General features: G+C 40.8%; 1 protein-coding gene across 4 annotated transcripts in view; it reads left to right on the forward strand.

Moving 5' to 3' along the window:
- Positions 1 to 22,957, forward strand: part of LOC119721242 (sodium bicarbonate cotransporter 3-like) — a 68,292-nt gene that overhangs the window by 36,874 nt on the left and 8,461 nt on the right. For all 4 annotated transcript variants that reach the window (XM_038191219.1, XM_038191220.1, XM_038191217.1 and 1 more), the window contains 10 exons: positions 5,759 to 5,925; positions 7,608 to 7,950; positions 9,013 to 9,157; positions 10,522 to 10,696; positions 12,239 to 12,372; positions 14,141 to 14,353; positions 16,913 to 17,153; positions 19,093 to 19,206; positions 20,564 to 20,728; positions 22,182 to 22,360. In XM_038191219.1, coding sequence (XP_038047147.1) covers positions 5,759 to 5,925; positions 7,608 to 7,950; positions 9,013 to 9,157; positions 10,522 to 10,696; positions 12,239 to 12,372; positions 14,141 to 14,353; positions 16,913 to 17,153; positions 19,093 to 19,206; positions 20,564 to 20,728; positions 22,182 to 22,360 — 1,876 coding nt within the window. The remainder of the gene's footprint in view (positions 1 to 5,758; positions 5,926 to 7,607; positions 7,951 to 9,012; positions 9,158 to 10,521; positions 10,697 to 12,238; positions 12,373 to 14,140; positions 14,354 to 16,912; positions 17,154 to 19,092; positions 19,207 to 20,563; positions 20,729 to 22,181; positions 22,361 to 22,957) is intronic.

Here is a 22,957-nt window from a genome sequence, read left to right on the forward strand (position 1 = left end):
CGAACGTCTTGACCAAGGCTAGGTTTATATTGAAAGAAATTTGTGACCTAATGGATTCCGTGCATGAGCGTAGAGGGGCGCACCGAAAGCGCGTAATGGCTTGTGCGCATATTACGCACAAAGTACATACAACTAAATTTACTTTGAATGTCAGAAAGGAGGCGCCGTCAGCAATGCGTTTAATGTCCCTCCCAGTGGTCTCCCCAAACTCTCCCTCTGCAACTGTTGAGGGGGTACTTTTGTACCCCTTTGCTCCCTCTTTGAACGGTATTTGATATTATATGTAGTCTGCTCTTGTTTTGTTTTGTTTTTATTTTAGAGAGTGCGATTCCGGCTCTTTCAGCTGAAGCTGTATTCCATGGTATTATAAATTACATGCATCTAACATACAAGCTGCGAATCTGGTTTCATACACTCAACCAAAAAAGAAAGTCCCCCCTTCCAATACTTTTTTGTATAACTCAAAAACTACTGAGCACCTCTCACTCAAATAACGACCTACCGGTATCAGTTCAGATATTCTTTAGCAATCCAGCCATACTGTTTATTTGGCCCAAAACAGTGACAATGTGTACGAATTTATGCAATTTATGACAAAAGATACCGACAACAGTTGCACTTTTGTATACGTGCAAGTTGTGGTTCACACTCACCTTGCACGTATACAAAAGTGCAACTTTTTTTCGGTACCATTTTTCATAAATTGCATAATTTTGTACACATTATCACTGTTTTGGGCCAAACAAAGAGTATAGCGGGATTGCTAAGGAATTTCTGTACTGGTCAGTCGTAACTTGAGCAAGATGTGCCCATTTTTTTTAGTTAAGACAAAAAAGTATTAAGGGGGAATTTATTTTTTGGTTGAGTGTAGCTTACCGTACATGCTCTTCTGCTCATCATGTCCTTCAAGTTTGAGGCATTCATTAATAAGCATTTGCTGTGGCAGTGGCGCTGAAACTGTGTGGATGTTTTGAGCAATACTGGTTTATTTCCCTTCGGTTTTGTAGGCAGAATTCTGTGGTTACCTTTTGCAGTATGTGTTCCATTTCATGCATGGACATAATTGGCCATTTTTTCCCCACCATTTGTTGATGAACACTTTTGCTGTTATGAACTTGTGAGAGCATGCAATCTTTTCCTGCTGTCATCTGTAATGATATTGAAGCCTGTTCCTGCCCTTTTATGCAAATGTCAACTGTATGAAGTCATTCATCTCATCTTTCACAGACCTGCACCCAAGGGGGGTTGGGGGGGGGGGGGCACTGGGTGTGTACATGTACAAATGTAGGGCAACCATCCACCTCCAACCCCATCCCCCCCCCCCCCAAAAAAAATAGGAATTTAGAAAAAGTCCACATTTTGTAAGCGTTCTTTTCTTCCAGTTACTTGAATAAATTGTCCTTTCACTACTGCCTATTGACAGATGTTGTTTCTTTCATTGACAAAATCAAAAGCAGAAATTCGTTAAGAATTTGAAAGGATGAATATAGACAATACATACCGGTACATGCACATGTTGTATGTTTCCCACTATACAATAGCTCCAAGTTGTATGTATTTATTTCACATAATTTAGACGGTACATATTGCTTGGAATGGGCATTAAATGCGGCTTTTATGTACATATGTACGTCCTTATACAAATATATATGTGGCCTGTCTTTAGTCTATTCACTTTCTCACTTGAAATCTGTTGTACATGTCGTATGAACCTGTCTTTTACGGCAAGCGCCTGTTCCTCCATGCTGCAAGTACATGCATCTCACTATGTGGCCTTTTGATTCAATCTTTTGATCTGTCAAACATACATTCTCTACTTTGTCATTTGAATTAGCCGTGAACTTATCCATATTATGATGCATTCATTAGCTTGTGTCACAGCATTTTTGTGCATTCTCTTCATACCAGTCCTGTTCACTGCCAAAGACTGGTGAAAGCCTACATGTACCGTACATATGTAAATGTAGGTGAAGATAGTTAGGCTACCATTGTGCTTGGACCCTATTCCTTCAGATGAAAGTCAATTTTGGTGGGTTTTCCCCCTATTTGCATTGCCTGATTCTTAAAGGGAATATACAACATTTGCAAACATCGAAAAATAAAACTACCAAGTTTTTGTGAAATACCTTAATAGGACGTTGGTAAATGACAGTCTAAAGCATCCTGTAAAATTATGGCACCTGGTATACTGTCATTTTCAAGAAAAGTGGTATTTTTGTATCAATTTCCAACGCTGATCGGCCGATCAGCGTTGGAAACAACTGGCCTTTTTTCAAATACTGGCCCCAATTGACTATTGCACTTGTTTGCAATCGATTACAAACCTATGAACGGGTACGAGCCAGCTAGACTGGTTCCCTGACCTTACAATTCTCCAATGTATGTAAACTGCTCTGTTTCTTCTTATATGGAGTCAGGGAACCAGACTACAGGTAAATGATCGTTTTTCTTGGTTTTTATAGCATTTTCGAACCCAAAACCTCCAAAAAGTCAGTGTTACTATATTTGCTTTATATTTCCAATCCCCCAATTCCAACCATTTCTGAAAATTACAGCAAAAGCAAATGATGTATATTCCCTTTAAGCTCCTTAACCCTAAAAGGGCCGGGGGGGGGGGGGCGGACCCCTCAACTTTTTTGATAGCCTTAAAAAAAAAAATGTTCGCGACCCGAGCTGTTATGACTTTTTAGCCTCGAGCCTTGCGCATCTTTTGATACCAAAAACATAAAAATCGGATCATTGGTTGCCGTGCAGTGAAAAATTTTCCGGCGCGTAAAAAAACTGAATTTTCTCATACGTCGTGTACATAGAGCAGAATTACCATTTGTACATATGAATAATTAATTAGCCATAATTCCAAAACCTTTGACCTATAGTCATGAAATTTCTTGGGTATGTTCATGATGAGTTGCTCTATGCATGTACCGAGTTTCAAAATTTTTCGGCACTCGATGGCCGAGATCTTGGGGGAATCCCCCCCCCCCCCCCTTGCATGAATTCATCAGTTTGATGGTTTTGCGGTTGAACTGAAGATCATGATAAGGTTCCCCGACCAACCAAAGGGGAATTTCTACAAGTAGTAACATTGACTTTTAGGCCAGTAGACCCAGGTCAATTTCTTCTCCTGGGTTTTCATCTGTTCGTACATTTATCTGCACAAAGTCTGAAAACACTGTGAAGGGCTTCTGCTCTGCAGTTCAAGCTTTCATTTTATGAGTAGGGTTGTTGATTTGGTCAGTCACAAGACAAATCACAATCAGGTCACAAGAAATACGATAAACAATGATGAAGCATTTCCTTCCGGTAGCTCACACTAGCAAGGATCCAACATGGCTTCTACTCTCGCCAGGGTTCAAAACGGTAGTAACCGAGCGAAATAAGCTTGGTTTGCACAAAACAAGTGTGAAACGATGCGGGGTTGAACGCAGGGTTGAAAAATAAAAAACCCAAACTGGGGTGGCACTGGGTTCGCCCAGGGTTGAGTTCATCCCGGGTCGAGTTCATCCCGGGTCGAGTTCATCCCGGGTCGAGTTCATCCCGGGTCGAGTTCATCCCGGGTCGAGTTCATCCCGGGTCGAGTTCATCCCGGGTCGAGTTCATCCCGGGTCGAGTTCATCCCGGGTCGAGTTCATCCCGGGTCGAGTTTATGCTGGGTCGAGTTCATCCCAGGTCGAGTTCAACCCGGGTTGCGTTCAACCCGGCCTGAGAGGCTCTGGTGTGAAAAGGCCTGAAGTGTGAACAGTATCCGGTGCGTAATCAGTGTTTGATGGGACCAGGTTCCTCTTGAGGTAGACCTGTGTTGATTTCAACAAGGGTAAGATAAAGAAAGACGACAGTGTGAAATGGTCTTTTGTCACAGCTCATTTGAATACCTTGTGACTTGACTTGAGTATGGATCATGGTTTGATAATAAATTCATCGTGTTTAGAAACTTACATGTATGTACAAATCTTTCTGGGACTGACGGTCCTCGGTCAGGGCCAGGGGTGCTATCTCGTTTCTGCACTCAGAAAAATAATCGCGACTTCGTTGTTTCCTGCAATGGACAAATCATCACCCAATACCTTTCACTTGCTTGCACTTTCTTCAATACTAGTTTGAGCAACTCCTGGGATATTTTTTTCGAAATATTTTCGCGCTGTGTTTTTTTAGTATGGCTGTCGTATTTCTCATGTGGTGGGCTCATCAGTCTTTTCAAAATGTTTTCATTTGCCAATTCTTAATTTTTTTTTACAAATTTCAGAAAGCTGTGTGCTGTAAGCAATGTGTGGATGTTTCTAAATACTGGCATCACATTACATACCACTTAAAAAAAAACCTTGATAATTTTTATTTATGCATGTACACATGAAGGTATGCGTGTGCATTTTTTGGTTCTGAAATGTTATCTAGTGATTGCAATTTTCAGACAATTGATGATAATTGGTATTTATGTGTATGTAACTTCTTAAGTGGTTTTAACACATCTGTCCCTATACTGCCCCAACCTGACCTGCCTGTTATTCCCTGTACCGCCTGAAACCGCCAAGCACTTCATGGTTTTATGGATTTTACATGTATCACAGAGTAAATACTACCGGTATGTTATACAAATATTGAGTGGATCAGCGTGGAATGGGAGGAATATTATCGCAAGGTAAAATCTGGACTTTTCCATTTCACGAGGCGAAGCCGAGTGAACTTGAAAAGTCCAGATTTTACCGAGCGATAATATTCCTCCCATTTCACAATTTAAAGCCACTCAATATTTTTTTTATATAACTGACATATAGATACTTGGCATTTGATATATTTGAACTTTTTTTTTCAATACAAAACTGGATGAAAATGTATTTGTCTCTTCCAAACCACCCCTTCAGGAAAATGTTTGAACCCAACGCTGTAGCACTGGCTCTTTGGAACAATACGCGCAACGCTGAACGCGCACACCAGCATGCATTTGCACACAAATACCGCATCATGGTCCTAACTGTTGAATAGTATTTCCCATTCCCCATGGGCGGATAGTACTTTTTGAGCCGCGGCGTGAATGGGAGCAATAACGAATGTCACGTGATGCGAGTTCCACCAATCAAATGACTAGGATCTGTAGGTCAGTTATATAAAGTACAATGTACATGTAGTGCTATACAGGTGCTAATGGAATAATAGTGCTGATAAATTAACATTTGATAGGGCCTATACATTGTGTACATATTTCAAGATGGCTTACTGGTCAGTCACAGTAGCCTGACAACTGAGTCTATTGGAACTAAAGCTACATTTGTTGGGTAAATACCGTAGTGTGACAGAGACAACAATGCCTTTTGTTTCACATGCTTTGAGAACGTTTTGCTCATAAAATGCAGTTTTTCCACATACATGTTCCAATGAGAATTCATTGATTATTAGCCCTGCTCATTGTGCGCATAAAACTTCCAAAATGCATACATGTGTAAGATCTGCAACCATACAGACTGGACTTGCATTGAATCTGCAGAAATATATCCACATATATCGAGTTCATATTAATCTGCAGAAGAAATCCACAGTTGACTGGTTTATTATTCTCTAACGAATGCAAAGTGAATTTGACATCACGAAACATTCGCTGCACATTGTTCAACTTAGAGCAAAAACTTGATATAACATCACAAATTCAGGTTAGCATTTGCTTTTGCACTGAGTGTGAACCGGCCTTGAGGGTTGTGGAAAGACCAATTATAATATAATTTTTGGTTGGCTATTTTTACAATACCGAACAATAATTTTTCTTCAGCTGCCCATATGCAGTCCACAGCGGCCTCAACGCCCAACTTCTTACACCATCATAACTCGGGCACCCACCTGTCTGTAGACAGCAACGAAGACACAACAGGTTCAAGGAAGGAGAGCTCTGCATCGACAAGCAATCTACCAAAAGTAGCCAGTGCCACAAGCATGAGGGTAATAATACAAGATAATTCTGTGTAACTGAACTGCGGTATTTACATGTTCAAGATGGAATTTGTGCTGGGGAGATGTAAATTGGAGCGCTGTGGTCCAGTGGTTACCGTGTTCGACTCGCGTGCTGCGGTACGTGGGTTCGAACTCTGACAGTGAACATGGCGCTTGTGTTCTTGGGCAAGACACTTTACTCAGGCATGCAACTTTTCCTTGGATCCGCTGATTTCCTCGTTATTTACTTCTCATGAATGTCATTACAAATTAAAAAACACTGTACAAAGTCTTGTTTGGTTTGAAGCTTCCTCGGTTTTTTCTAAATTCCCAGTTGCATGCCTGTTTACTGCAATTGCCTCTTTCCACCCAGGAGTATAAATGGGTACCTGTGAAGGTAGAGATTAGAATGTGCTGATCTCGAGCTGCTGCAAAAACTGGTCTTACCACTTGACCACCAAGCTTGCTGGGCTTGACATGGCAGGTTCAAATCTGATATACATGTAGTAGTGGGCACTGCAACCAAACTATTAATAGGATAGAATTTGCATCAGGGAGGTGTTTGGGTGTTGCACTTTTACAACCAATTTTTTTTTATTTTTTTTTGTGGAACAAGGAAAATAAAGAGTTGTTTTCATATGGATAAGAACACAGATGGTTTGGTTGTGGTTTCTGCTGCTATATCAGAGAGTTTTCTGGAGGTTTGTACACAAACAGGGATGTGTTCAGCAGGCTACATTATATTATGAAGAGTTAGCTCTCTGGTTATTTAATGTAGTAAAAAAAAAAGTAAAGTTTGTCGCCAGCCAATGTGGCTCATCAGGCCGGCGTTTATCTCCGGTTTCAGTAGCATGAAATGACTGAGAATATTTATATTCCCCCTGGATGGGATTCTAGTCCATCACAGGTTACTCCCCAGCTAATGCCGGTACCCATTTATACTCCTGGGTGGAGAGGGGCAAGTGGGGGTGAAGTGGCTTGCCCAAGGACACAACATATGACCAGCAGCTGGAGTCCAACCCCGAACCCTCTGATCATGAGTCACGAACCCTAACCACTAGGCCACACACTCTATGTATATTGCTTAACAATGGATTTGTTCAGAAGCTCAGTGAATGCACATGAACGGTACTTAATTAAAGGGAATATACAACATTTGCAAACATCGAAAAATAAAACTACCAAGTTTTAACAAAATACCTTACTAGGATGTTGGTAAATGACAGTCTAAAGCATCCTGTAAAATTATGGCACCTGGTGTCGAGTCATTTTCAAGAAAATGGTATTTTTGTATACATTTCCAACGGTGGTCAGCCGACCACCGTTGGAAAAACCTAACTATTTTTCAACTACTCCAAATTTACAAAAAAAAATTCAGTCTAAATTTTGTTTGCCGTTGGTTACATGTTCATGAACAGGTGCAGGCCAGCTAGACTGGTTTCCTTACCTTACAATTTTCCGACATCTATAAATTGATCCATTTTATCTTTAGTGGAGTCAGGGAGCCAGACTAGTTAAACAGTTTTGTTTTTCTTGGTTTTTCAAGCAGTTTCGAACACAAAACTTCAAATATGTCAGTTAAACAATATTTGATCTATTATATTAACCCCTCAAATAGTTCATTTCTGAAAATTACAGCAAAAGCTAATGATGTACATTCCCTTTAACCTGTATTGGTCTGTATCCTGCAGGCAAAAAGCAACTTCATGCGTAAGATCCCCGCCGGTGCCGAGGCCTCCAACGTCCTGGTAGGCGAGGTGGATTTCCTGTCTCGTCCAATCATAGCATTCGTCCGGCTGGCCCAGTCCGTCCTCCTAGAGGACCTGACGGAGGTCCCTATCCCTACCAGGTTCCTCTTCATCATGCTGGGACCGCACTGCGAGGAGGAGACCAGGTATCATGAGATCGGCCGCTGCATCGCCACGCTCATGTCGGATGAGGTCTTCCACGGTGTGGCCTACAAGGCCAAGACGGTGGAGGATCTGCTGGCCGGGATTGATGAGTTCATGGACCAGGTCACAGTCTTACCCCCTGGTGAGTACACACATATCGGACATTAATCTCGGCAGTGATTGGTCAAATCGTCATGGATCGGTCCATTTCATGGCTCTGCGTTTCATAATAGATAGACCCATTAAGTCCTGCCCACCACGCACATGGGCAACAAACCATGCACCTATCCAATGCCACACGGCACGTTTCAGATGCGCGCTTCATACGCAAGTTCATGCATGTCGGACATTTGTACGCGCCTGTCTTGTATTAATCACGACTATGGGACTTAGTGAGTTGGCCTCCCATACGGTAGAACATTGCTGTAACAAATGCAATGAGGTCTGCAGCAGATTATACATGTTCACTATAGCAACGTTCTACTGTTTTTCCAACAAGTTCTAATTACAAAATTTTCTGCTGGATCTTGTTCATCATAGCATAACTACCAAATTATTATGAAATACCTTACTTGACTAAGTGAATAATAGTCTCAAGCATCCTGTGAAATCATGGCACCTGGAGTGCTGTCATTTTCAAGAAAGGTGGAAGTTTTGTATCAATTTCCAATGCTGATAGGCTGACCATCGTTTGAAAAAACTGACTATTTTTCAAATATTGCCCCCAATTTTCCAAATTTAGTTCGTCCACATTTTGTTTGATCGGTTACACATCTGTGAATGGGTGCAAGCCAGCTAGTCTGGTTCCCTGACCTGACAATTCCCCGATGTCTAGAAATTGCTCCATTTCATCTGAAGTAGGGCAAGGGAACCAGACTGCTGTACCAGAGCAGCATTTTTTTTATTTTTTTTCCCAGTATGCATGAACGCAAAACTTTAAACAGGTCAGTGTAACAATATTTGCAGCAATATGCCAACCCCCAAATCCATCAATTTTCTGAAAATTACAGCAATAGCAAATGTACATTACATTACCGGTACCTCTAATGGATCAGTCTACCAGTGTTTGATATTGTGTTCAGCAGGGTCCATAGAAAATCCAAGGATCTGCACTCGTGTGCAGTTTCAAATGAGGAAAATTCTGAAAAAAGGATGTTAAAAAACCACCCTCATTAACCTAGCACTATTGTGTGGTTGAACGCAGGTGCGTGGGATCCTGATATTCGCATTGAGCCGCCGAAAACGGCGCCCCCTGTATCCCATCGGCTGAACAGCGTCGCGCCGCTCAACGGCCACGTAGAGGCAATCGAGGAGGAGAAGAAACACGAAGGGCTGGATTTCACGGGAAGGTAACAGTTCACACTCAGTGAAACATAAGTCGTTTTTAGCTGCAACTAAAATCAATCAGTAATGCAATACTTGAACTTGACTACATCTCAAGTGTTTGAAGTATTGATACTTAGCATACTTGTACTTGAGTACTTTTCCTAAGTAGAAAAACTGCACTCCAGTCGATAATCAGTGTAAAACTATGGGGTTTTTGTGTGTGTATGAAGCCTCCATAATTCCAGCATGGGAAAAATAATTTTACTTATAGCACGCATGCAATGTAATTTTTTGTAATGCAATCTTTGAAAATGCACCTTTGTGTCCCATCCAACCTTATTTTTAATTTTCGTTTCGCCATTTTAAAGGGTATTTTGGTGCCTTTTTGTGTTGTTTTTGCAACTGTCAATACTGTGTATGAGAGTCCCAAAAACTTAAGGTACTGAAAGCATGCAATGCAAGAAAATAGACTGACATCTGAAACAACCAGTCCAACAACTCTTTAGTACTGCCATCAATCAACTGTCAGCTGACTGTGCCAAAAGAAATATCTAGGATCTCAGGTACTAGGTCACTATTTCTACACATTTCTCCATAGTCGGGCACCAGACTAACATGACTAATGACAACGAATGAGGAAGTCAGTCTTGTCAAACAGTTGGACCATGGATGGACATGTACAAGTCTAGTCTTTAGCCTCATTTTGAAATCATTGACTTCCCTCTCATTTGCAAGCCACTGCCAAATATTGAAGAAAAGTCTCCTTGAAAAAAACTTGGTTGGTGACATACTGAGGACCTTTTCTTTGCCCAGTGACAGTTTTGGAGAAATTTGCTGGCTAAAGAGTGAGTAAAGTTGGCCTGATCTTCTTTTGCATTGTTATGAGCACTTAAGGTCCCAGTCTGGTACATGCATAGCCTAAAGTCCCTTTTGTACCTGACTCACTGACTGACTTTAAACCCTAACCCCCTAATACTTCCTCAGGACTACCCTGCTAAATCCAACAGAGTCCAACTGGACTTTCCTGTTCAATCCACTATGCCCCATTTTCAGTTGTCTGCTGAATCCAACAGAGTCCAACAATGCGTTATAATGCGGTTCAGTTGCCTGCTGAATCCAACATTTTGCATGAGGAATGTACTCAAGGGGTTAACTGCTCAATCCAAAAGGCTCCATCGGGTATGTGACATAGTTGGATCCTGTTGGATTCAGCAGGGTTTATAGGCTTGCTTAAGTCTCACCTTGACCCGTTAATGCCAATGAATGGGCAAAACCCTGCCCATTGTTTAGGCTAAATGCCTGCAAAGAATCATTGATTGAATGGAATAGTGTGCGCTCTGCGGCCAGCTTTACTAGGCTTGACATTACCTTGTTTTTTGTCTTTCAGACCATTCGGTGGGCTTGTCGCCGACGTGAGACGTAGACTTCCACATTACCTGAGCGACTACCGGGATTCCTTACATCTACAATGTGTTGCCTCCATCTTCTTCATGTACTTTGCTTGCATCACCCCCGTCATTACGTTTGGTGGGCTACTGGGTGAGGCAACGGACAATCTGATGGTATGTTTAAAAAACACTGTATATTTAGCCCTGCACTTTACAATTCATTTAGTCATGTTTTACTATACTCCTGAGGACAATGCTTTGTGTTTCCCGGGGTCCCTGTAATATAACACACTCACATAACTGTAAGTTCAAGGACCGTTTTCAACAAAAGACGCAACAAGAGCCACACTACCATGTAGCTTCTGTCATTCTGGGGTCCTGTTTGAGGTCGGACATTGTGCTGGAAACATGTTAAACAAGCTTTTTTACATTTTTGGTTGATAAGGACGATCAATCGTCCAATTCCTGCGGCGAGGCAGGCTAGACTCAATTGGATTTTATTATATGGTACTTGTTGGAGGGGCTGGTGTTGGCTAGGATTTTCAGTTTGTAATATTTCGACCAAGGCTAAAGGGGCTCTCACTACGTTATTTGGCTATGTTTGAAAAAGGAACTTGTGAAATATAAAATTCGTTGACCAAACAATGTCGGAGTCATTTTAAAAATTCCACTGCGGAGGGTTAAATCGTCAAAGTGCTGCTTGCTGATTTTTTTTCTTGCAAACTAAAATAGAGTCAGTGAGTAAAGGCCATGTCTGTGTGCCAGCTGTATTGTGGGAAAAATTTAGATGAACTTGTTTGGAGGAACATACGCACAAGGTCAATAGCTGGCTTTCATGTAGTTTTATGAAGAAAAAAAAATTTTCCAACAATTCCTTAGCAATGACAGTATAACATTTTCCTACACACAATTAAACTTTTTCGTAATTGACAATTTCATTTTTGGATTTTAACCACTGTTATCAACTGCTTTAAGGACTTTGTGGAATGACCGAAAGAAGATGTTATTTACTTCTCAGTGGCCCAATTTTTATTCCCGATCAGCGAAATTTAGGCTGGCACATATGAAAACTTGATCAGCGCATTTCGAAGATTCAAATATTCGACCAAACCCGAGTTCGAATAATCAAATACTTTATTATTCAAAAATGCATAGCACTACTTCCAGGAGCTCAGTGCAGTATGTGCATGCCTTTCATCTCAATGGATTTGGAGGATTAGTATGTTATAGAAAATATTGTTAAACTGACTTGTTTCACGTTTTGGGCTTGTAGATGCTGGAAAAAACAAGAAAACCTTTCATGTTCTTATAGTCTGGTTTCCTGACCCCACTTAAGATGAAACGGAGCAATTAATACACTTTGGGGAATTGTGAGGTCAGAGAATCAGTCTAGCAGGCTTGTACCCCTTAACAGGTGTGTAATCAATTGCAAAGAAAAGTCCGAATAACTAAATATGAAAAATTAGGGACAGTTTTGAAAAAAGCCAGTTTTCTCCAACGCTGGTCAGCTGACCAGCGCTGGAAAAATAGTTTTGTCAGCACATCAGGAGCCACGATTTTAAAGGATGCTTTAGACTGTCAGTCCCTAACAATCCAGTAAGGTATTTCATTATAACTTGATCATTTCGTTTTTTGATATTTGCAAATGTTGTATCTTCCCTTTAACGAGTACAGTAACTGGTCCCATATTTAAAGAAACTTTCCTTTGCTTCACAGGCCACACTAGAGGGTCTCCTTGGGTCAGCCATATGTGGAGTGGGCTTCGCGCTGTTCTCAGGCCAGCCACTGACTATCCTCGGCAGCACAGGTCCCATTCTGATCTACGAGAAAATCCTGATCGGCTTCTGCAGGTAAGTGTTCAAATCCACAGTTTGTATATTTTTAAAGTAACTGTCATTGCTTTTTTTTTTACTTTGTCATTAATTATGTTGAACCTAGATGTTATTAAGTCTTGCATTGAATTTCAAAGTGATGCTATCATTATAGTTTTTAGAGTTGGGGTTGAATGGGCCTGTTTTATGCAGCAGTAAGAGATGAACGCAATATGTGACCTGTTCTGTCAAAATCAGACTTTTTCTGGGCATAAGGTCGAAAATGATATTTTTACATATTGTTAACATATGTTCTTTTTCCTTTTAATAGGTGGTTTAATTTTTGAAACCGGTCATTCCTGGGCAGAGTTATGCTATTTTGAAGTTCATTGTGTCGAAAAGTAGAAAACGGAAAAAATGGCCACGAACGTCACAAAACAATTATTTCTTTAACTGATATACCTTATCAAAATCATCAAAAATAGTATATGTAGAGTTCAAATTAGGGTTTCAAACTTTTATAATATATTTTAGACATGTTCAGGATTACAAATATGCAAAAATTTGAAAATCGATAAAAATCACCCCCACAGCGTTTTTTGGCCCTGTCTCAATTTCAACCTCTGCTTTTGACAGAACAGGTCACATATGCTCCGTACATTTTACAGGTACCCATTTGTACTCCTGGGTGGAGAGAGGCAGTTTAAGTAAAGTGCCTTGCCTGAGAACACAAGCACTATGATCCCAGTCAGGATTTGAATCTACATACCCTTGAGAATAGATGGGAAGTCAGGTGGGCGTAGTGGTCCTTCTTGCCTACCATTTGGGTTTCCTTGGAATATCCTCCCGACGTTTGCTACAACCTTTAAACCTGATCATTTCTTTAATTTACCTGAGTTTTTTTAGGCTTTCAGGCTACATGCTTGTGCAATTAGGAAGTACACTTGGTTTCATTACTAGAAAGAATTAAATCGGTTGATGATTAATGAAGTAAACCAACAGACCAGGGCCCAATTTCACGGCGCTGCTTAGCACAAAAATTTGCTTAGCACAAAAATAGTCTGGCTAATAAAAGCAGGTAACCAGCCAAAACTCCACGTGATGTACATGTATATTGCTCGTGATCAGTATTCAGCTGTTGTTTGCTTAGCATGAAAATCACATGGAGTTTTGGCTGGTAACCTGCTTTTATAAACCAGACTTTTTTTGTGCTAAGCAATGTTTTGTGCTTAGCAACGCCGTGAAATTGGCCCCTGTAGGGTTGTGCTGCATATACCGAAAATGTGAATGTTGGATTATCCACCGAATATCCCAATGGCATTTTTCTGATTCCAATGTTCACAAAATGTTAGGAGATGAAGAAAAACATCCATGTTGTTATTTCATATAAGTTGCGTGGTTTCATTGTTTGTCAAATGCTACATTTTGGTCGGCAGTCACTTAATACACGAGACTTCCGTGGGCAATATAAGCCGTAATTGCATCTTTATAATCATTGAAATATCAGCTAGTCTGCTACCTTGATAAAAATTTATCAACCAGTACATGATCATCAGTGTCATTTTCGACAGGCCCACGCAAATCCCAAAGAGACAGCACATATAATTTCAGACCAGCACACTCTAGTTAGGCTTGCTCATGTAAGACTTGTTGAGTGCATTTCAAATAGTTGATTATTCGATCAAATCCAAGTGTGAATAATCACGTATTGAATTATTTAAAATTGCACAGCACTCTGGACCAGTGTACCTTTGCTATAGCCAGCTACGATAACACGTTCATATACATTGATGATTTTTCTTGTTAGGTCCAATGATCTGGACTACTTGTCGTTTCGGTTTTGGATCGGCCTGTGGACAACCCTGATGGTCATCATCTTGGTTGCATGTGACGCCAGCGCGATGGTCAAATACTTCACCCGCTTCACTGAGGAGAGTTTCTCCAGTCTCATCTCCTTCATCTTCATCTATGAAGCCATCCACAAACTCATTAATATTTATGAAACAAACCCAGTCGCAAGGTATACATCATTATGACTTCTGCATATTTTAATGTGGTTTAAAGACAAGTAGGGTACCTGGAAACGTGCCCACCGATTTAACGAAAAAATCCTTGCACAATGTGAAGATAGGACTCGTACCAAATACCCTGTGAAATTATTTCACCTGAAATGGTATCACTCAGAAGAAAACAATTACTGAAGGTGGTTTAAGAAAATGTGCCCACAGGCACATAATGCATCAGCAACAAACCAGTTACAAGACCCCAAAATCTTTTCTCTATTTTCTCAAAATTTATAGAATCCACTGCGCTTAAACTTCAACAGGTTAGTTGTTGTGCACTGTTCATAAGACATTGAGCAATTTTGTTGCGTCAAAGGAAAGGAATGCACACAAAGCAAAATATCTCATGTAGCTTTAAACAAGGTGCTTTACTCCCAAGACAGTCTTGCAAGACCTTTCAGAAGAGACCTTCACATAAAGATGTTTTCAAAGGGAATGTTTTTCCTTGTATCGTGTTGTTAAATCCATGCCGTTTTCAATGTTGGAGTGCTTTGTGATGATCAGCAATTAAAGAGTTCTTGAAAACCCGGGGCAGTTTGGAACAGTAGGGTGCCTCGGGGTGCTCAGAGGACAAAAAGCACCTTTTGTTTTCACTGAAAACGATCTGGAAATTCATTAGGGTTGTATCAATGGTAAAAGATTACACGTTTTTGTCTAGAGAGCAGAAAGAGAACAGTGTCAGCACTACATACATGGTGGCAGCACTACAGTGTGGTACAAAAATAACTTTACACTTTTTCAGAGGCAGATTTCTCAAAATCGGGAAGGCATAGTGAAATTGTTTGAAGATATTCCTAAACTACAAGGTCTTGGTGGTACATGGTTTAAAAGGCATTGAAAATAAGCCTAAATTAAGAAATGGCGGTCATTTACAGAAAAATATGGTCAAAAACCAGTTTGTCCCCACGCGAGTTTGTGTATGAGATATGGTCATCGTTGTTGCAGTTCTTTGTACACTCGGTGGTATTGTTTTGAACATGTCTCATAGATGTGTGGACTAACTGGTTTTTGACTATTTTTCTGTTAACCCTACTATGCCCAGTGCAGTTGGCAAAGAGAATTATCAGACCTTTCAAAACATTTTAAATTTGCCTGATCAAAGGGGTTTTGAAAGGTGAAATAGTGCTGGAACTTTTGGACTTTTCAAAAGGTTTCAAAAGGTGAAGCAACTCTGTGGACAAATTCAGCAAGTTGCATTTCAGTACCTTTCGAAAGGAATTGAAAGGTGTGGAAGTGCAGTAACAATCAATTCTGGAGGATTTTAAAAGGTCCAGCATTTTTTTCCTCCAATTTGCCAGCACCCAGATTTTAAGGTGTTTTGAATGGTCTAACTACAGGAGAGTTGGCTGCCATTTATTAATTTAGGCGTTATGTTGAACGCCGTTTTCAACATATACCACCAAGATCTTATAGTTTAGGAATCTCTTAAACAATTGCAACATGTCTCCCCAATTTTGAGAAATATTGGGTCTAAAAGTTAACCTTTTTTTGGACCACCCTGTATTATGTGGGTGGCAGCAGCTTCAAGGAATAAATATTTAGTACGGCAGCAATGCAAACCAAGATTTCCGAATGTCCAACGTTAAATTCCACATGTCAAGCGTCAAATTCGAATTGATGCCCTCATGCTGAGTATAAGCAGCTAGTTGAGTGACGCTGACAATTACTATTATTCTGTTATGCCTACATGTAAATCTTTACATATTTTATGATCAGGAATCCAAAATTGTGCAGTCTTGGTTTGAAGCTAAAAGATGATGCAAACAAGCTGGGCGAGGAGGGCACTAAACCATTTTAGTCTTCGGACTTGCCATGGGGAACGACCCATAGGCACTGATAGGTACACCTATCAAACTCAGATTGAGTTGCTATAACACCGTCATTTGCTCAAGAAGGCCCCTTGTTCATCCCTTGTTAGGAGTGACCAAACTAGTGAAAGATGTACAGGGTGGTCCAAACAAAATGTACACTTTTTCAGGTGCAGATTTCTCAAAATTGGGGAGACATGTTGAAATTGTTTTAAGATATTTCTAAACTACAAGGTGTTGGTGGTACATGGTGAAAATAGCATTGAAAAAAAGGTCTAAATTAAACAGAAAAATGGTCAAAACCAGTTTGTCCACACGCGAGTCTATGAGACATGGTCAAAACGATAGCTCAAATGCACAAAGAACTGCAATAATAAAGACGATATCTCTTACACGCGTGTGGACAAACTGGTTTTTGACCATTTTTCTGTAAATGGCTGCCATTTCTTAGTTTAGGCTTTACTTTTATCGCCGTTTTCACCATATCCCACCAAGATCGTGTACTTTAGAAATATCTTAACATAATTTCAACGTTTCTCCCGGATTTTGGGAAATCTGCGTTTGAAAAAAGTGTAATTTTGTTTTGGACCACCGTGTACTTGGTGACCAGACTTACGATGGCCTTGCGATGGACTGGACTACATGTATATCACTGCTTATCACTTGATCGAACTGTATTCGCTAATCCTCCTCTGTGATTGTTTGTAGATGGCCCAACGATAACGTTACGTACGAGTGCGACTGCGTGATAGGGAACACCACTACGGATTGGCTGGACAAAGAAATCAAAGACTGCGAAAAACTCGACGGCGAAACAATAGGCAACTTTTGTGGGCATCATGTGCCAAAGAACGATGTGTTTCTGATGTCGGTCCTCCTCATGCTGGGCACATTCACAATCGCATTCAGCTTGAAAAAGTCACGCAATACACCATTTTTTCCAACGATTGTGAGTCGTAGCTTTTAATCCCTTAACAACTGAATGTTGTCAAAGTAAAGTTTATCTTACTGTTTACGCTTGTGTCGCATAAGACAACATAAGTCAACTCCTCTGACATTAAAGACTTCTTTGGCTGCTTAACAAGTTTGATTGCAGAATTAAGTGGACATTAATTAAAACAATGCCCATTATGTTATCTGATACAGGTATATAGGTTTCATATTGAGTCGATATACAGGGTGGATAAAAAAAAAACGAAACTGAGATATTATTGCTAATTGGAACAGAAGTAGGGCACATGTGAATCAAAGGGAGATATCCTCTGTTAAGGTTGAATCTCCTCTTTAAAATGGCACCCTGGTTATGTCATTACATTCACGGTTGACTGAGCAGTGACCAATTTTATGAAAGGGTCTATTTAGAGAATTGCGCCACTTTTCATTGTGAAATTTCTTTTTTTCCCCACCTGCCTTGATTGGCAACCATAGCCTTTCACTCTGTGACAAATGACCCCACAAAAACCACAATTAAAGGTGGCGCAATTCTCTAAATAGACCCTTTCGTAAAATTGGTCACTGCTCAGTCAACCGTGAATGTAATGACATGATCAGGGTGTCATTTTAAAGAGGAGATTCAACCTAACAGAAGATATCTCCCTTTGATTCACATGTGCCCTACTTCTGTTCCAATTAGCAATAATATCTCAGTTTCATTTTTTTATCCACCCTGTATATTATTTGCTCTCCGTACACAAAGATTTATGCTCACAAATCGTATTGTATTTGAAAACTTCATATTCACTCTGTGCACAAATACCCCCTCAACGGTCACAAGGGGAGAGTCGGGGAGACTGAGTATGTGACTTTGCATTTAATTTTGTAAACATGTTGCAAATATCTTAAATAAGGGAGTAAATGTGTGTTCGGGAGGTATTATAACACTCTGTTTAAGACTGGTGGGAGTCTGGATGGGTAATTATCATCCATCCAGACTCCCATCGGTCTTAAACAGAGTGTTCAATACCGACCGAACACATATTTATTCCCATTCATAAATACCTTTTTGGTAAAAAAAACCCAATTTTTTTCGGACCAATAATCAAAACAAGTCGAAAACTATACGTTGCCGACCATTTTGTTCAACAATTTTACTTCATGTTTTACGAAACACCCCTCTGACTATAATATGGAATGCCCCTCCACAACTCGTTACCTTATAAAGACTTTGGCATGCGCGTCGCGCGTACTGCGCGATGTTGTGCAAAACGCAGCTGGGCTGGTGTAGTGTGAATTTCGGACCATGAAATACTGATTCACTGGTAGTATTGCGCATGCATACGTGAGGAAGGTAAACGTTCAACCAATGAAACGTTAAAAGGCACCGGATTTCATGGGAGTCCAAATTTCATGTGACACTGGAAAAGTGTTTAAGACCAGCTAGCCATGTCTTTATCATCCGTTTAAGACTGGCCACGTGACGGACTCTCAACCAATAGGAATGCATAAACTGTCTTAGGTATTTATGAATACCGTTTAAACGTTGACATGAGAAATCAACAATGATTGACATAACAAATAGCAGGCTGTCACTGAAAAAGTAAATGTAACTACGTGTACCCCAAATGTAATCAAAGCACTGTGTGCTTCTAAGGTTTTGTAAATTAAATAGGTTTGAAAACATTGTTAATTATTTGTGCTATGTACGTTATTAACCTTTTTTCATAATTGCACGGTTTTGCATCCTAAAAACCTATAAATGCCTTTATTGGAAAACCTTTCAAAACCTTAATTTTGATTTTGGAAGCCCCTTAAAAAAAAAAAACCTATATGAAGAGGGGCACTGTGAGGCCTGGGTTGATATCATTGAAATTTCACAGCAGCGTAATAGACAGCAGTGAAAAGCATTGGTGTGTACTGTAAACACATTGTGTTTTATTTTCCTTACACAGGTGCGCACTACAGTCAGTGATTTTTCAGTATTCTTGGCTGTTGTGGTAATGATAGGTGTGGATATTCTGTTTGGCGTGAACACACCAAAGCTTGAGGTCCCAAGCACCTTCCAGGTAGGAGATTCTCTACAAAGGTTCTTCCAACATTAGTAGTCAATAGTATACAAATATTGAGTGGCTCAGCGTGGAATGGGAGGAATATTATCGCAAGGTAAAATTTGGACTTTTCCATTTCACGAGGCGAAGCCGAGTGAACTGAAAAAGTCCAGATTGTAGCGAGCGATAATATTCCTCCCATTACACAATTTAAAGCCACTCAATATTTGTTTTATATAACTGACATAAAGATCCTTGTCATTTGATATATTTGAACTTTTTTTCAATACAAAACTGGAGGAAAATGTATTTCTCTCTTTCAAACCACCCTTTCACGAAAATGTTTGAACCCAACGCTGTAGCGCTGGCTCTTTGGAACAATACATGCTACACGCAACGCTGAACGCGCACACCAGTATGCATTTGCACACAAACACCGCGTCATGATCCTAACTGTTCAATAGTATTTCCCATTCCCCATGGGCGGATAGTACTTTTTGAGCTGTGGCATGAATGGGAGCAATAACGAATGCCACGTGATGTGAGTTCCACCAATCAAATGACAAGGATCTGTATGTCAGTTATATAATAGAGTTTGTTGTTTGTGCAAATTCAGTTTAAAATTGGTCCCAGGTACTAATAATGTGGTGCATGTTTAGCGCTTTATACCAAAGACTCAAAAGTGATTTACAGTTACTACCCTTAAGACAAGATAAGTTTGTGGTAGCACCGTGTGAATAAATCTCTTTTGTGAGTATGTGTGGTTCTGAAAAGAATCGGAGGGACTCAACGTTTCGAACAGTATTGGAAGCCCCAAGTCCGGGCCAGAGGTTCATTACCATATCTCTTCAATTCCCCAATTTTATGGCTCTCAAAACTTCTAATATAGAATATTTTGAGGGTTATAACTTTTATTCATGAGCTCGGCAGACGGATTTTTGGCCTATTTACAGGCGTGCACCCTATAGTATCTTGATGAAGTAGTCCAGGTCAAAGGTCATTCGGGACAAACTGGCTGACACCAAGCGTCTTGCAACTGCGATGTTACACAAAGGTCTATTTGCTAGTAATTAACGCGCGAGCACTGTGCGACCATCTTCCTGCGCGTTCGTGCGCCTTCGATGAGCATCCAGTTATCCCGAATGACCTGCGACCCATATCATTGTGCGCATGCACAGTTGAAATACTGAACTGGCTTTTATTGAATAGAATTTTGTTATACTTCTCTCGTATGCCATTAAACAGTGAAAAACTTTGCATAGAATCTGGTAAAGCTTGGGATGTCCTCTTTTCCTGACTGCTCAGTTGCATACCTACTAGTGCCGGAGTGTCATAGTGCATAAACTTATTTAAGATGACTTGTTCATTTCAACAGCCCACATCCGAGAAGCGGGATGGCTGGCTTGTACCGCCGTTTGGTAGGAATCCATGGTGGACGGCCCTAGCTGCGTTTCTGCCGGCTTTACTGGCACTCATCCTGATCTTCATGGATCAACAGATCACAGCAGTTATCGTCAACAGAAAAGAGAACAAACTCAAGGTAAAAGACTGGTCTAGAAGTTCAGGTTAAAAATTAACTACACACTGGGCAAGTAGCTGAAATGTTTGACTACACCAGAAGTATTTTCACAAGGTCAATGTCTGAATGTCATTTGTCATTTTTGTTAATGTCATTTAGGTGGGTTTTTTTAAATTACAAGTGCCATTCAAGTAGAAGTTACTCTCCACTAACTTTTTGCAGTCTTCTGAAAATGTTGCGCAACATAATGTTTGATTACAGCCCTTTTCATGTCTAATCAATTGTTCTTTTTTTTTGTGCTGGGTCAAGAGGGCCAGCCACGACCCCTTGGTTCATGTATCTCAATGTCTGACGCACTTAAAGCTACAGTCCATCATTTGCAGCTATCCAAAAAGTAACTGACGTAATTATTGTTGAAAAACATACTTGGTTGAAAGATAGTAAGGGGACTAAACTACCTGTGAAGTTATTCTTTCTGGCAAGCTGTCATTTTGAAGAAATCAACGAAAGAGGGCCCTTTTCCAAGATGCACCGTTGGAAATTTCCGTGGGCGCAAGCGTTGACACGACGCACACGCGCGGTTGCTATAATTTGTCGGATCAGTGCGCGACATCGCGTAGCCGCAATCATCTCAGTGAGATTGCGTCTCGGACGCTGAATTCAGGCCAAATTCAAAACAGATTCAGCAACTTTTGATTTGAAATCGAGATTGTAGAATGCTGTTTTTCTCGAAATATACAGCTGAAGCTGAGCTGAAACTTCATCAGGTTAGTTGTTCAGCACCCTTCTTTAAATTTTGAGCACGTTTGTTGCTTCAAACGAACAAATTAAAAAATTTCAAATGATGGACTATACCTCTAAGCCTGTTCTAGACGCCGAGCTACTGCAGTGCCGAACTCAATTAATTAGACTTTTTGAATTCAGCACGATGATGGCATGGCGATAGCACGGCGTTTAAAAGCATTTGGCTTGGCCAATTGAGTTTGTCATGGCACTATCCTTTAGGGTGACAGGGCTGCCGCGCTATCATTGTTCCGAATGGCAGTGGCAGGACACTGTTGTAAATGCCATACCATTGCAGTGCCATACTCAATTCGATTTGAAATAGGGGCAAACATTTTAGGAATGCGCAGGCTCACAAAACCCTCTCTTGCGTCCGCTTCACGGGGAGTGAAATGGTCGCAAATAGTTTGATCACACTGTAAGTTCATTGAACTGCTTTAACATGGCCAGTTACATCAGATGCATTAAGGTTCTAGCACGGCGTTTAGAACGGGCCTTACTGGCTGTTGCTTGTGAGCTAGAATGTATAGGATTACCCCATAACGCCAATAAATAAGGCAGAATGCGGCCATTGTGTACACCGGATGCATGAAAAGACTTCCAGTGAATAACCACTCTGAATCAACTGAATAGAGTTGTGCACTCTGGTCCAGCGTTACTAGGTTTGCTTGTCTTGTGTTTGTCCCAACAGAAAGGAGTGGGCTTCCATCTGGACCTGCTAGTCGTGGGCTTGTTGCTGGGTCTGTGCACCATTCTGGGCTTGCCCTGGTTCGTAGCGGCTACCGTCCTGTCCATCAACCACGTCAGCAGTCTCAAGGTGGAGTCGGAATGCAAGGCTCCGGGGGAACGACCCAAGCTGATTGGCTGTCGGTAGGTAACCACTGGGATCCATGGTAACAGAAAGTTATTTGGGTTGCGTCTAAATTTAACTATGGAATAGTTTATTATCTGGAACCTCTAGCAAAGTATGTTTGAAAGATTAGCTGTGGTAAAGATTGAACTGGTGTGTTTTAAGGCCCAGTCACACTGTCTGCAATCGCATATGTGCTCTCACTGCGTCCTTGAAAAATGGCTGGGGCGCAACAACAACTACTAGATCACAGCGACAACTACATAGGTCACCTGATGGGCGCCAGAGGGTCTTTATGGTCTCTGATGAGTACCAAAGTTTTTGAACATGCTCAAAACAATCGCAACACCTCTGCGCTCTTGCAGGGCGCCGTAATGATGCAACTCGGGTGCTCTGCGAGCGTAAATCGTGCGCCATTGACGTGGCTTTGACGCAGCCTAGTCGCAAGGCAGTCGATGCAGTCTTCATGAGAAAGTAACTCGGTTGCGATGAAGTTGTCGAATAAATTTGAAACTGGACTGCGGATTGACCTTTTTGTTGTGGTATTTATAAGAGCGCAAGTGACGTCACGTGAGCGTATTTTGGTCAAAATTGTCATTTTCTTGCGTCCTCGCTGC

The sequence above is a fragment of the Patiria miniata genome, unplaced genomic scaffold (assembly GCF_015706575.1).
Source record: "Patiria miniata isolate m_02_andy unplaced genomic scaffold, ASM1570657v1 HiC_scaffold_13, whole genome shotgun sequence".
Taxonomy (NCBI): domain Eukaryota; kingdom Metazoa; phylum Echinodermata; class Asteroidea; order Valvatida; family Asterinidae; genus Patiria; species Patiria miniata.